We start from the raw sequence: 14,594 nt of genomic DNA on the forward strand, positions 1-14,594 counted from the left end.
TGCATGCTTTTGGCATAGATGGCAAAGAAAATCAAACCGAAAGAATCTTACAAGCTACACATTTATGTTTTTGGGCCGAGAGCTTATCTGCTTCTCTCTCTCTCTGCTTCTCTCGCCCTCTTGATATTTTGGTAGTTCTGCTTGACTTAAAACTAAGAAATACAATATTAAAAATTTACGTTATTTTATGCAAACACACACAATTGAATTTATAATTAATGTATTATTTGTATATATCTTTTGTTTTTCTTTTCTTTTCGTTTCGTTTTAAGAGTTTTTGTTTAAATGCAGAAATTGATTTGCATTTGGTTTTTAGACAAACATTGTTTGGTATTTTCTGTGTGTGTGTGTGTCAGTGTGTGTATGTGTGTGTATGCATATAAGTATGCTTTTCGACTTTGTTTATAAATATTTGAAATAGTTAATAATTGTATATATATGTGTGCGCTTTATGCGTTGCTTACTTCTCTGATGCAAATGCTTTTCAAATAAGACTGACTGCATATATATTTATATATATATATAAATATATATTTATATATTAATGTGTGTGTGTGTGTGTGTGTCATTCAACTCCCACGCACTTCATTGACTTGAAACACTAAGCTAAAATGCCACGCCCACTGCAAGCCGCTTACAAATTACACTGCCATAGTATCGTAGGCTGTGAATCCTGCGCCATTTGTTTGTTGGAGTTGGAGTTGTTTTGGGCCGGCTTCGTTTCTGTTGGGGGGGGATGGGTTAAACAATTAGAAGATGATCAAAAAGTTTATGCATATACATAAATATATATTTGGATTGATATTAATAATTATTATTGTGTCTTGCTGCTGTAGGCTAACATCTGCAACCAAAGCATTGCTTCACATTTACGCCTTTTTATACCCTTGTAGAGAGTACGATCATTCAGTCATGAAATGTTTAACACATGGGAGGACTTCATAAGGCGTACATATATACCTATATATATTCTTGATAAGTGAACAATCGAGTCGATATGGCCATGTTCATATCTGTTTATCGGTTTATATGAAAACTATGCACACAGTCTTGAAGCCTGTTTGCTGCATTCGGAGTTGGGCAGATCGGACATGGTTTGCGAGAGCAGCTGCAGCCTGCTATAAGAAAATACTTATTATCATCGGACTACCTTAACACATAGCTCAATAGAAAATAAAACGATTTGTTGTGCGAAGAAGTCCTCCATATTATAATGGAAGTCCATACTATATGTCTTCGAAATAAAGAATCGGCCTGGAGTTAAGCCAGGTGTCTACAAGGGTATTTAATCTTCGGCGTGCCGAAGACAGCTGTTCTTTAATTTTTAAGTGTGTTTTTTGGGCGTGTTTCGCATTTGTGCCTCATGTATTGCGTGTGGCAAGCCACAAGCCACAAGGCCAAGCGCCAAGCTGTTGGGGACTGCTAGATCCCCCCTCGTAGCAGGTTGCACGAGTGTATTGTGGCAAAACTGTGTTTTGTTTTCTTTGTTAAAGCCTGTTGATTGATTAATTAATATACGAGTATGCTATTTAATCGGAATTCGTATTACAAATGATAAATGCTTTGGGTACTTTCGAAACACTCAACTGTGATTTGCTTTCAATCAACCGAAAAACAAATCAAATATAATCGAATCGACAATAAATAATAGACAAAAACAACAAAAGCGTTATCGATTAAGTTCGGCATGCACATTTAGTTAGAGGGCCTTTAGTGGGCATGTTTATATATGTACAAGGGATTAACTGCGACCAGGACATGCAAAAGCGTCGACATTTAGTTACATAACTTAGCTTAGGTTAAAACTTACAACTGCCTGCGACTACGTAGTCAGTGTGTCATTAAATGTTAATTCATAATGAAAAAAATACAAAATACTCAGAGTTAGTAGCTGCATAACGTACAAGTAGTAGTTCTTCTTCTTCTTCAATCGAAAACTGCACAGAAAATATTCAAATCTACTTTTCTGTGCCCAGTCTTGAAGGCAGCTGAACATCAAGGTTCCATTCGAAGTCAGATCGAATACAATTACTCTACTCTTAGGCTTATTTTCTGTGCAATTTAAGCTTGTAAACATACTTTTGCATGGGTTATACCAATATTGGCTATGCTTTCAATATGTTTCGATATATGCTCGTTTCTTACCTCTCGATTAATTTACGCATCTCTTCGGTGGTGCGTTGATCTTTCGGTTGCGGTGATCTTTTTACAGCTGTACGTTTTTGGTTTTCATTATTTCGGTTATTTTATTTGATTTATTTGTTTAAATTTTTTTAAAATCGACAAAAAATTGTGTGTTCAAGTACCCCAACAAAATTGAGCAACCGAAGTAGAAAGTTATGTGTGTGTGTATAGAATATCATAGTATGTAAAAGAAAATAGAAAGAAAACGCAAAATGAAAATTTAAATAAAACTTTTCTTATGGTTCATACGTAACGTGAAATCAAATCAAATAATCTCTATTGATTTGACGTGCAAAAATTAAATAAAAAAAACCTCAAATAACTTTGTTATAGCTAAAATATTCATCTAAAATTCTTATATATCTAACTTATTGTTCTTAAGGACCATAAAACGATTTTCTAGTCGGACACATGCGATTTTCTAGACACATGAATTCAATGAAATGAGATTTAATGAAAATCAATTAAAACTAATCTTAAATCCGATATTAGATACAAAACATAAAACATTGAATGGTGCTGAAAAGGAAACCCATTAAATTTTGGGCCGTGTGCCTTATGAAATGAAATGGAAGATATTTAATTGTGCATTAAAAACTCATATTTAAATAAACTTAAGAACCAAAACCAAAGTTAATACATATTTAACACAATAAAAACAAAGACGAACAAAATTGTTTTGAAACTTTAGCAAAACACAGCATGAATATTCATAATGAAGAACATATTATCAACTATCGCTAAAAATGATTCATGGGTGACATGAACAGGGAATGAACAGAGGAATGAAGGAGGATCACATTCCTGATATGAGATCGTGGGCAGCCTCATAAGACTATTGCGAAGAATGAGGTGAGTTGTGATAATGTTTTTCGTAGGGGAATTCAAATTCACTTTAAAAACTAAGTTAACTGCGATTGGCGATTTTATTTCACAACACTCACCCTCATTGGAGTCTTCTGATAGAGAATAATATTTGAATGTGCAAACGAATTTTGAAAGGGAAATTAAGAACATGTCGAATTGTCGTGTTAAAAATTAATGCATTTTCAATTGAGCACAGCAAACATTGAAATATTTAGTTTTAAATTAGGATACGATTGAAGTGGGGGCGGGGGCTGCTCTCGACTGATCTTCCGACACTTACCACCATAGTTTCCGCGTGGTCCATGATCGCGATCGCACTCGGCCTCCGAGATCTCGTTGCTCTCCTTGGAGTCGTTGAACGAGGAGTTGCTCATGTCATGGTTACGTGGTGGTGGTGGAGGTGGCTCAGGCGAGCCATTGCCTGGATTGCGTGCAGAGCCTGTGGAAATAGAGTTACAATTTAGTCAATCGATCAGATGCGCTTTTCGATTCTCAGTCTGGCATTTACCAATGCTACGACGTCCCATTGATCCGCGGGATCCATAGTGATCGTAGGGCTGTCCATAGGGTCCACCGTACTGAGAGCCGTACTGATCCTCCTCAGGTGCGCAGTTGGCGGGATCATCATATTCGGGTCCGGGTCCAGAGTACAAACTGCCGCCCTGAGAGTTGACACGTGTGTAGCGGCGCTTTGGGATCCGAAAAAAACAATAAGCTACTCTCCTTGATGTGCTTTCAGTATAGGTGCTCTTACGTATTGATCCTCTTCGGCGCAGTTTGCAGGATCGTCGTACTCGGGTGCCGGGGTATAGATCGAGGACTGGCCGCCTTGGCTGTTCTTGCGTTGGTAGCGATTGGCACGAGGCATCGATTGGGATCCAGAGCGCGAGTGCACATGTCCGGGATGACCAGGTGGCAGCATGGTACCGGCATGTCCGGGTACGGGCGTGTGTCCATTCTGATGCGGGAAGGTCTGGAAGTTCATGGCCTTGGTTGGATCCATTTCCTCGCGGAAGCCGAGCAGATGGAACGTAGCATAGGGGCAGATCTCATCTTCCATGCCTTGCGAGAAGAGAGTTCGATTAGCAACAGTTCCACATGCTCTCCAGAGCGGATTGTTTGGTGTTTTGGTATTTGTTTTAGTGTTTTAGTACGAGTAGAGCGACCTGCCAGACAGAATGGCTTGGCCTGATATCTTTTACTTACGGTAAGCAGCTCGATGCGACCGGGGTTAGACTACAATAGGTTAGTGGTCTTTAAAAAATGAATCTCAATGAAAAGTTAAATAGGGTCCAGGTTTGGTATTAGTAGTTGGGATGCATACGAAAATGAAAAGGCTGACAAAATCAAATGGGGGACCACTCCTACCTGGATGTCTATATTGACACTCGGGAGCGCCATGGGCATGGCCGTAGTGATTGCCAATGCCGTGCATTGGTACTGGGGGTGCTTTCAGTTCCTCGTACAGGTTCGGATTACGGCGCGGATCCCAAGTGGAGTGGTTCGAGCGCAAGCCACCGCGGCCTGAACCGGTACGTGTACGTGTTCGTGTTCGTGTTTGGTGTCAAGTGTCGTTTGTGTTGGTGTGGTATTATTTTTATTCAATTTCCAATATTCATACAACATCAACGATGAGTAAACGGAAAAATTAAATAATTGAGGCAACAGCAACCAAAACGGAGGGGAGTCGGAGTAATGTCGGAGAGAAATTCAAATAATAAATAAATACGTAATTTAAACATTTAAAACCAAAATCATAGTAAGATTTATCTAAATTCAGCACAACATTTAATAATACGAGTCTTGGTTCAGATCGGGTGGGGGCATCCAAATTATAAGAAGCGACTTTAAGAAGCGACATTAAGAATTTCGTTCTGAGAAAGCGTTGCGGCGTGTTCTTGTATGTGCACGTGTCTGTGTATGTGGGATGGGCGTGGCAACGCCCCGCGAGCGACCTAAGGTCTTGATGTTCATTGTGAATGCAAAAGCAACGCAAAATATGAAATACTCTGTTTCTTTTCTGCTCAGTTTTCTTTTCAAACATTTTGTACGCAAAGTAAATGGAAGACAAAAATAAGCCTCAGCCAATGCGCAGTGAGTGCCCCTAATAGCCTTTGGGGGGGGCCGGGGGGGGGGGCTCCGCTGGCATAGTCCTGGCATTAATAAATGTTGCATTGGAAATTTAGATGCTTACTTATGACTGTACCTCGCTTAATCCGGTCGCAGGTGTTGTAGTTGGAGCCGGGCACGGGCGGCAGCTTCCGGTTCGGTGGTGCGATATAGCCGAGCTCGTCACGGAGATCCGGGCGGCGTTTGTCCAGGGTGGCGCCGGGTCCCATTGTCTGATTGTAAACTACATCGTCTAGAATTAATATACGATATCGCGAACTCAATAGTGAAACACTGAAGATGCTTTTCCTTTTAATGTTGCTCAAAGATCAACTCGCATACTTTACTTCTGTTTTTCGAATCAATCAGCTTTGTTCCGTCACTCACAATATTTGGGATTTTATTAATTAATTAATTTTATTTTTTTTTTTTTGGTGCGGCATCTCAACACGCTAAAGTGCTAATTAGTAGCTCAAAAGTACAAGTTTACAATTGCATAAACGGAATTACGTGAGGTGTCTTTGATTTTTTTTTTTTTTTTGTCAAAATATACCAACTTGTTTGCGAGATATAAGAATTCATGATATAATGACATGAAATGAGAGATGATTTTAATTTCGAGTTCAAATTTACTTTACTTTACTTTACTTTAGCATTATATTCATTTGCGATTTCAAAAAGCATCTTAGTTTTAGTTTCTCTTGAAAAAAGGGATTGAAAATGTGTAAAATGAACAACAACAAAAAGTGTCGATAGAAAGTTGTACTTGTTGTGAATAGGAGAATTTGTCTGTTGTGTGAAGAAACTGTTAAAGTTGCTTACGTCATAAGCAAAAACGTATTTACAACACTGGAGATTAATATATATATATACTATATATGGGATATGTGTATGTTTATGGTGCGGATGCTATTTACTTGGCTTACAACATTATTTCTTGAATTTAATGCCAGAATAATTGAGGGATTAAAATCAATAAATCAATATCGCAAAATATTTATACAAATGTCAATACTTTTTTTTTAAATAATTTTCCAATATCTGTTAATGGCGATGGAAAATTGATGGTAGTTCTATGAGTATCATATGATGAGTATAACAGAGATATATGAATGTACTTATACACACGGCATACACATTAAATATATATGTATATGAGTTATTTTGGGACATATATTTAATATTTTTTAAAATATTTTGTTGGTATATTTTTGTGAAAGTTTTGGTATTTTTTGTGCGTGTATTCTTGAGTTCGTGTCAGCTGTAGTCTGAATAATATTTTATCAAGCATCGAATATTATGTATATCATGCGTTAAATGGTTTATACTAAAACTAAACATTGACATTCCAAAATAATTTGAAAGTTACCAGAATTTTTGCAGAGTGACGGCATTTGAGAATATATCTCAACATAACTTGGTCCTCGTGTTGACATTGTGCGTTAATTTTAAAACACAAAATTTCAATTTGACAATTTGGCGAAAGATGCGCAACAATGTTCAACACTTGAGAACCATAAAACAGAAATAAAATTTGACGAAAATAATATGCTTTCTGTAGAAATAGTACACTTGCTCTCCTGTGCATTGGGAACACAGGCAAAACCTACAATATACATCCTTTTGACCGCCCCGTATATCATCTGCACGTCTTCGGGAGAGCGCCACGCAGACAACACAGATGCCAACGGCAACCACAACCACGGTGGCAATCAATGGCACCATAAAGTTTAGATCCAGCCACTCGGGCATCCAGGCGGGCAGGGGAATCCGGGCATGGACATTTCCATGGCCCGTGCCGTCGTCGAGTGGCGCAATCGTGCCTTTGGTTTTGTTTTTTTATTCAAATTCGGTTTCGGATTCGGATTCGATATACAAACCGTAATGGAGCATGCAATTCGTATAGCAGTTACAACAGAGCAGGCAATTTCATAGCCAAGATATTTAAGATATTTTTTGATTGTTGTAAAAAGGAAAAGCATAAATATGTACAGATACAAAAAACGGAAAAGCGAAGTGTGTTCGTTTTGCGTTAGCAGTATGTTGAAAGATAGAGAAAGACAGATGGAGAGGAACCGAAAAAAAAAAGAAATATGTAATTAGTTTGATATACTTATAGATACCTTTGTGGTGATTGCCTTTGCTACGCAGAATACAAATAACAATTATCGCTATGATTATGACGAGCAGAGCCGCCACGACCGGCACTACTAAATTTAGGTTCGATAGAATTATGCGGATTGTATCCTCGGCGCTTAATTCTGGTAAATCACGCGAGGGTGCGATTGTGCCTGTAACAACAACAACAACAACCAAAGTGTTTCACATGTAGACCCAGACAGGGAGAGAGACAGATAAATATATATATGCATGTATGTATATAAAGAGAGAAAGTAGAGAGAGACAGAGAGAGAGAGAGAGAGTGAGAGCAAGTGAGAGGGAAGGTTCAATAGTTTGCAAATTAGAAAGGCACGTGAACCATTCGCGATCGATTCGCCAACAATTCGCGATCAATTCGCAAAAAGTTGACGATCAAATTGCCAAAAATTCGCGAACAAATCGCCAACAATTCGCTCGCTCTCTTTGCCCTTTCGCCTTCTTCTCGTACATTGACTTTTGTACCCAGACACTAGTCGACTAGTCGAGCATACTTGTTTGTTAAAAAAACACACACTTAAACAAATACATTAACAAATAGAAATACGATTAATAACTTTGATTTGATTTGAGTTGAGTTGAGTTCGCATAGACTTTGTAACGTGTTCGGAAATATTGTAGAAGTGTCACAAATAGTTGAGAATGTAAATTAATTATACATTTAATTTATATTTAGAATTTATTTTACAATGCGCCGAACAGCACGCAACATAATGTTTGTGAATATTTATATGAAAACTATTTTAACTATTATTTTATAAATTGTAATTATATAAAAAAATCAACATCGTTTTAATACGTTCAAATGCAATTTGTTTTTTATCCGTAATGTCTTACAACTAGTTAAGTAAATAGTTAATACTATGATCTCGAAACGCTAAAACGCTTTTAAGCAAGTTAACAAATTCATTTAACGGCATTCCAAGTGTAGCAGCTTTCGATAGTATGATTACGAGATTACGATAACGAGAACGTGAACGAAAGATGGCCCTGTGCCACTTCTGTTGAGGTAACTTCAAATAAAATTTGTAAACACTAACTAACTTAGGTGGAACTCAACTAGAACTTGATGACAGAACTGAATTGTAATCGAAATAAACATTTGTGTGTAATGAATGCACATATGTATGTTTTTTTTTTTTTTTTGGTATGTAAGGATATTGATCTGCATCTTCTCCTTTTCTTCTTGATCTCAGCTCTCATGTGAACCCTTGCTAACATGTTGGATGATGGATCTTTGGTTGTTGTGCTTTCGGAAATGTGTGCGCTTTGGCTCTGCTCGGTCTCAACTTGAGTTTCTTTGGCTTTTATCATTTGGTTCAAGCAGATTAAATGAGCATTTTGCTATTGTCAAAATCAAAACACAAAAAAAGGTACTTAAAAATATTCTAACTAAAAAACAAACAAAACAAAAAAATAGAATCAAAAACCTAGTTAGCAATGCATGAACTAATAAAATTGCGTGAATTAATGTGATCAGTTGTGGAAAACTCTGTACATATTCCGCTGAATAGAATTGTATTAAAAAATTAATTATTCCAAAAGATGATGGATCCCATGTTGATGCAGCTGGGAACCATACATATAAGAATTGATAGGATACAAGATTTCTTTAATTTGGAATAAGTCCTTCAAAATCGTTCGATTTTTGGTTTTGCTGCAGAGAGAATTTATTACTTAATGATTTTGCAAATAAGTAAGCAATTTACACATCGGATTCTTATTCAAGCGACACTTTGGTGTCCTACTAGCAGCGAAAGGGAGCAACAGGGATTTACAACATCAATTGATCATACCAGACCAGGCAGTACAGATTCTAATGCACCTTGACGCCTTGGTCTCTTTTGAAATGTACAAACAAAATAGATCTCCACAGACTGGACACATAAATGCAACTAACAGAACATGATGGACATGATATACAAGTGAATAACGAAATGAAGGAATCAAATAAGTAAATATGGTATACTAAGTACCGTGGTCGTCTAGAGCACTACGAATGTCTAGTGGTACGCAGAAAATAATGATAAAATGAATTAAATAATAATTAAATTCATGATTGTAATCAATGAATGTGGCTGGTGAGATTTATGTTAAGCTATTTACTTTAAAGTTTGTAGCATTTGCAGTTGCTGTTCTTGGGATTTGTACACATTAATGGTATTTTATATAAAAACGTAAAAAACAAATTGCATTTACGCAATAAAAACATGTTTTGTACATCGTTCAATGCCGTTGCGATTCAAATTTTGGCATATTATCGAAATTACAAATCATAAAATCAACATAATTATACATTTTTTTTACTATGTATGACAAGCTTGTGGTTGAAATAGAATAAAATTAAAGCAAGATCTGCTAATCAAAACTAAAATAATTACTGTGCAATTTGCTCGGGAAAAATGAAATCAAAAATTTAAATTTGCTCATTTTCAGTTTTTTGTGAATTTGGTAAGAAAACATTTACAACTCAGGGAAAGTGTTTATGCCTAGATTGTTATTTGTATATGGACAATGCTGTCGGGGCGTGTTGTCTGGCTCTTCACCTGGCAGTTCCTGTGGCTACAGCCCAAATGGAATCGCAGACGACGCCCCAACAACATTATCAACGTAGTTTTCTATGTACAAAAGCAATGTGAAACATGTGAATTGGAAAACAGATCGTAAATACCTCCGGTTACGGTGAGCGTGGCAAAATCGTATTCGGCAACAGTGAAACCCGCCGAGTTGTGGGCGGTGATGCGCAGATTGTACCAGGTGGCGGGCTCCAGATCGAGTACAACGTAGTTGTTGTCGGGCTTAACATTATTTGAGATTTGGTTCCATTCCAATTGATCGCTAGAAAAGCAAAGGGTTAGTCTCGTCTAACGAGGTAATGTGAGCTGTACTCAAGGAGATACCGTTTCTTGCTCTCGACGACAAAGTGGGACATGGGGCAGCCTCCATCCTTCCAGGCCTTGAAGTGCAGCGAAACCGAGTTGGAAGACACCTCAATGAAACGTGGTTTCTCTGGCAGTTTGGGCTTCTGGCCCTTGGTGCGTGTGTTCAGAATGTCGGAAGCTTCGCCGGCGCCAATACTGCAGAGACGGTTGCAGCAGAGTTAGAATAGAATTTTGTTAGATTATTTTATGCTCTACTCACTTGTTGAAGCCTGTGGCGTAGACCTGATAGCGTGAGCCACATAGCAAGTTTTCAATATTGTGCTTTTGGGATTCCACAGAGACTTCAGCTGTTTCCCACTCGCCGAATTCTGCAAATATTTTTTAGTTATTTGCAAAAATTCCAATAATAATTTATTGTCTTTTTACATACCTGGCTTGTAATGCAATGTGTAGCCGTGCAGAGGAGCTGTATCACCCTCATGTGGCTTCAGTCGGACGGTCAGGGCGTCGGTGGTGGTGGCCGAGAGCGTTACGTGGGGTGACTGAGGTGGTGCCAGTACGATAAGCTTATGGGTAATTGAGTCCTTCGCAATGGAGTTCTCGGCATGGCAGGAATAGTCGCCGGCATCCTGGCGGTTCACCGACTTAATCAATAGCGAACCATCGGGCAATAGGCGCATGCGATCGTTGGCACTAAAGTCAACGCCCTTAATCTTCCATGTGATCTCGGGCTGAGGCGCACCCACGGCTAAGCAAGGCATTTTGGCGTCTTCCTTGAATGTGGCAGTGAACGTGTCGTCGAAGGAGGCGATCTTGGCGGGCACCTGGTCGCTGGGCATGGCCACGATGCTCTTGGACTGCTGGCCCTCGCCAATGGTGGTGCTGGCAGTGACCCAGAATTCGTAGGGTTTGTTCTTCTCCAGTTCGGTTGCCTCGAAGCTCATTTGATAGTGTGGCACCTTTTGGGTTTTTGTTTCAGTCTCGGCACCTTCAGCCTTCGAGTAGACAGTGTATTGGGTGATAATGCCATTGGGCTGTGCTGGTGGGCGCCAGGACACCAAAATGGCGGCATTACCCATAACCAAAGCCTTAACATCGGTGGGGGCTTCGGGAACTGTTTAACAGAGATCACGTTGCAATTAGGGCTGAAAGTTAACATATGTTGGAAGTGGACCTACCATCAGGTTCGGTCTGGCAGTGAATGGGTACGCTGCGAACTCCATCGCCTCCGGCTGTGGTGGCCAGCACCTGCATGGTATAGTTTGTGTACTTCTTCAGCCCATGGAGAACAGTGTCGGAGGAGGCAGTCTTCTTGTAATGACGCTTGGTTTCATCTACGATGTGGACTTGTCAATGGGATCGGACATTACATGGAGGGCACACTTCTACTTACCGTACCACTCTTCGCTGGGGGCATACACAACCTTGTAGGTCTTGATCACACCGTTGGCCGACTCCAGAGGTGGGCTGACCCAGCTGACGCGAATGGTTTGCGATGTCAGAGTTGTGCAGGCGGTGTCGCTGGGGGGCTGGCTGGGTGTGCCTTCGGCGGTAAACTGTTTCTCCTCATCGCTCAAAGGACCTGCGCCGATCTTATTAAAGGCCTGAATGACCACCGAGTATTGGGTGTACACGCGCAGATTGTTCAGTTCCAAGTTGTGCTCCTTGCCCTCCTCGGTGATGAAATTAATGGTCTCAAAGATATAGGACGAGTTGGTGTTAGATAGCTTGTAGCCGACATAGTAGCCTAGGATTTCGCCGTTCCAATCAGAACGTGGTGGTGGTTTCCACATGACGCGCAGTGTTGTCTGATTCACTGGATCGACTTTGATGTTCTGGGGCTTGCCCGACGGTGCCTCTTCGGCTGTGATAATGGTTACAGCCTCCGACGATTGCGAGGAGCCAATCTCATTCTCAGCTACGATGCGAATATTGTAGGTGGTGGCAGGGCTAAGTTTCTGTACTTGAGCTTCGGTGGTGTGTCCGGGGACCATAACGCGATCGATCTCATCCCAGGATGCTCGTGAGCGCTTGAACTCAATGATATACCGATTCAGTGGGGAGTTTCCATCGTAGGGTTGGGCCCAGCTCAGCTGCACGGAGCGACCAGACTTGTCCAGGACCTTCAAAGCATACGGCATTTCAGGCACTTCCTGCACAATCATATTTATGCTGGCATCGTCCGAGCCAAAGGCATTGGTGGCTACACAAGTGAAAAGCGCGGAGTCAGAGCGCTCGGTGCGTTTGATAGACAAGCTGGACATGACGCCGGCAGAAAGTATTTCCTCCCGAATCGTGTAGCGATTGTCGTTCTTGGGGTCCAGGCGCATGTTGTTCATGTTCCACAAAATGCCGATGGGCTTCTCACCCTTTGCCTCGCACTGCAACACGGCTGGCTCGCCTCTGCGGGCGGTCTGATTGCGCAGCTTCTCCGTGAACTCTGGTGGCGCTTGGACACTGACCATAATTACGGCTGAGAGTCCCGAGCCGATGCCGTTGATGGCCTCACACAAGTAGTAGCCCTCGTTAGTCTTCTGTATGTTGTCAATGTGCAATGTGCCCTCCTCGACGCGAATGTTGTCGCTTTTCTTGAGATCCTTGTACTCGCCGGGTGTATCGCCTGTGGAGTGTTGGAAAGAAGATTTTATCATCAATTTTTGTTGTATTTAGTTTAGTTTTAATTCGTTTTTGCTTACCAACTGCTTTTTTCCATGTCACTTGGGGCTTGGGGAAACCGTCAGCTTTGCACTCAACCTTGGCATCGGAGCCCTGGGCGAAGGCTTTGTCTGTTGGCTCAAGTATCCATCTAGGTGGCACTGTTGTTGTTGTTGTTGTTGTTTATGATGTGTAGGGTACAGAAATAGAATATATTAGTAAGTTTGTTGCGGGTGCCTTCCTAAAATATAACAATTAGCATGCGGCGTATGGTCTTCATATTTTGACATTCGGATGGACGGACTTTGTTTGCACAAACTGAAATGAATTGATTATTTCAAGTATTTTGAGAATATTTTATTCATTTCAATTTGTTGCAACTTAGTGGAAACATTCGTATAATAATCGCAAGTAATTTAAAAAAATTCACATATTTTATTTATGCTTTTAATCATTTAATAATGATAATTAGTTTTAAGCGTTATTATAGATCTGTTTCGACTATTGACTTAAACTTTAGTTGAACTCATAAGCCAAACTACAACCAAAATTATTAGCACAATTAATTAACCAAATTGTTAAAGGACAACTGAAAGGAGGTTTTTAATTAAACAATAATTAGTAACAAACTTAAAGATAAACAACATGCAATTTGTGCAAAACGAAGCGCTGTTTGTGATTGTCTTTAAAACGATTTTCGATTCTTTTGTAAATTTATTCTGCAAACAGACTTCGTTTTGTGACTTAAACTCTAAGTAAATTATAGACTACAATAAAACTGAAAGTAATTAAAGTCAAGGATGTAAGGATTTAGGTTGGACTGATGTGGTGTGGGATGGTTATGGTGGGAGCGTAGCAGGGACTTGTGTTTCACTGGAGCGTACAAATGTATCTTTAACTGTTATTTCAAGCGAACAGATTCAGACTGCACAGTGGGCTGATATTGTTATTAATTTTAAGTAGACAATTAGAAGCGATAAATATGCGAGTTGTTATTCTTGTTGGCAGTTTATTCGGTGTTGGAGCATGAGCCTTGTTCAAATCGTAATGTACAAAACAGAATTAAAAATAAAAACATATTCAATATATGTGTGTCTATATATCGTACAGAAAGCTCAAGCAAGTATCAAGCTGTGAGTCCTTCACAAATCTGGTAGTACAGTGCGTATACGTATTTGTGCGTAATATGCATGTGTGTGTGTGTGCTGCTGGTTATAGTGTATTTGAATCTGAGCTGTTTTGCCATATAAGAGCTTATTCGGATGCGTTAAGATTAGGTCGGAACTGACATTGCGTCTGTATGGCATTCCGAGAGAGGAAGGTTTCAGTTGTTGGGTGTTTATTATAAGTACTTATATACAGTGTCTAGTTGGATGGTAAAACTTTGTTGGTAGACCTCAATCGAACTCGTTTAAATAGTCTTTGGCCCAAAGAGCAAAAAATGCAAAATGTCGAAACGCGAGAAAATCTTGATTAGCTGAAGGGAAATGGAAAATCGCTGATTTTTTCGCCAATTTTTTTCAATCCACTTTACCATTGACAGTCAGCATGGCCTGCCGCTGCGCCACGCCCACATGATTGCTGGCCGAGCAGCTGTAGTTGCCTGTATGATGGGCCTGCGCCTTGTTGATTAACAACAGGCTCGAGTGCTCACCCACCGTCGCCTGGGTGGCATCCGCGTCGTCATCGTCGTCGTGCAATGGCCTCCCGTTGAGCCGCCACTCAAATCGAATGGGCGTG

General features: G+C 40.0%; 1 protein-coding gene across 3 annotated transcripts in view; it reads right to left on the bottom strand.

Moving 5' to 3' along the window:
• Positions 1-252: 252 nt before the first annotated feature.
• The window catches only part of LOC115764471 (Down syndrome cell adhesion molecule-like protein Dscam2), a 70,833-nt gene continuing 56,491 nt past the window's right edge, over positions 253-14,594 (bottom strand). The window contains exons 10-24 of one of the 3 annotated variants that reach the window (XM_030707541.1): positions 12,896-13,015; positions 11,593-12,819; positions 11,378-11,533; positions 10,630-11,313; positions 10,459-10,567; positions 10,218-10,394; positions 9,989-10,155; positions 6,771-6,983; positions 5,258-5,413; positions 4,420-4,575; positions 3,806-4,113; positions 3,560-3,740; positions 3,332-3,490; positions 2,146-2,212; positions 253-723 (exon numbers count right to left, since the gene is read on the bottom strand). In XM_030707541.1, the coding sequence (XP_030563401.1) occupies positions 642-723; positions 2,146-2,212; positions 3,332-3,490; positions 3,560-3,740; positions 3,806-4,113; positions 4,420-4,575; positions 5,258-5,413; positions 6,771-6,983; positions 9,989-10,155; positions 10,218-10,394; positions 10,459-10,567; positions 10,630-11,313; positions 11,378-11,533; positions 11,593-12,819; positions 12,896-13,015 (3,962 nt within the window). In that variant the 3' untranslated portion in view covers positions 253-641. Of the gene's footprint in view, positions 724-2,145; positions 2,213-3,331; positions 3,491-3,559; positions 3,741-3,805; positions 4,114-4,419; positions 4,576-5,257; positions 5,414-6,770; positions 6,984-7,283; positions 7,452-9,988; positions 10,156-10,217; positions 10,395-10,458; positions 10,568-10,629; positions 11,314-11,377; positions 11,534-11,592; positions 12,820-12,895; positions 13,016-14,594 lie in introns of all 3 variants that reach the window. The other 2 variants (XM_030707520.1, XM_030707531.1) reach the window with 2 other exon arrangements.

This window comes from Drosophila novamexicana, unplaced genomic scaffold (assembly GCF_003285875.2).
Source record: "Drosophila novamexicana strain 15010-1031.04,08,12 unplaced genomic scaffold, DnovRS2.1 tig00000008-arrow-pilon, whole genome shotgun sequence".
In the NCBI taxonomy this organism is placed as follows: domain Eukaryota; kingdom Metazoa; phylum Arthropoda; class Insecta; order Diptera; family Drosophilidae; genus Drosophila; species Drosophila novamexicana.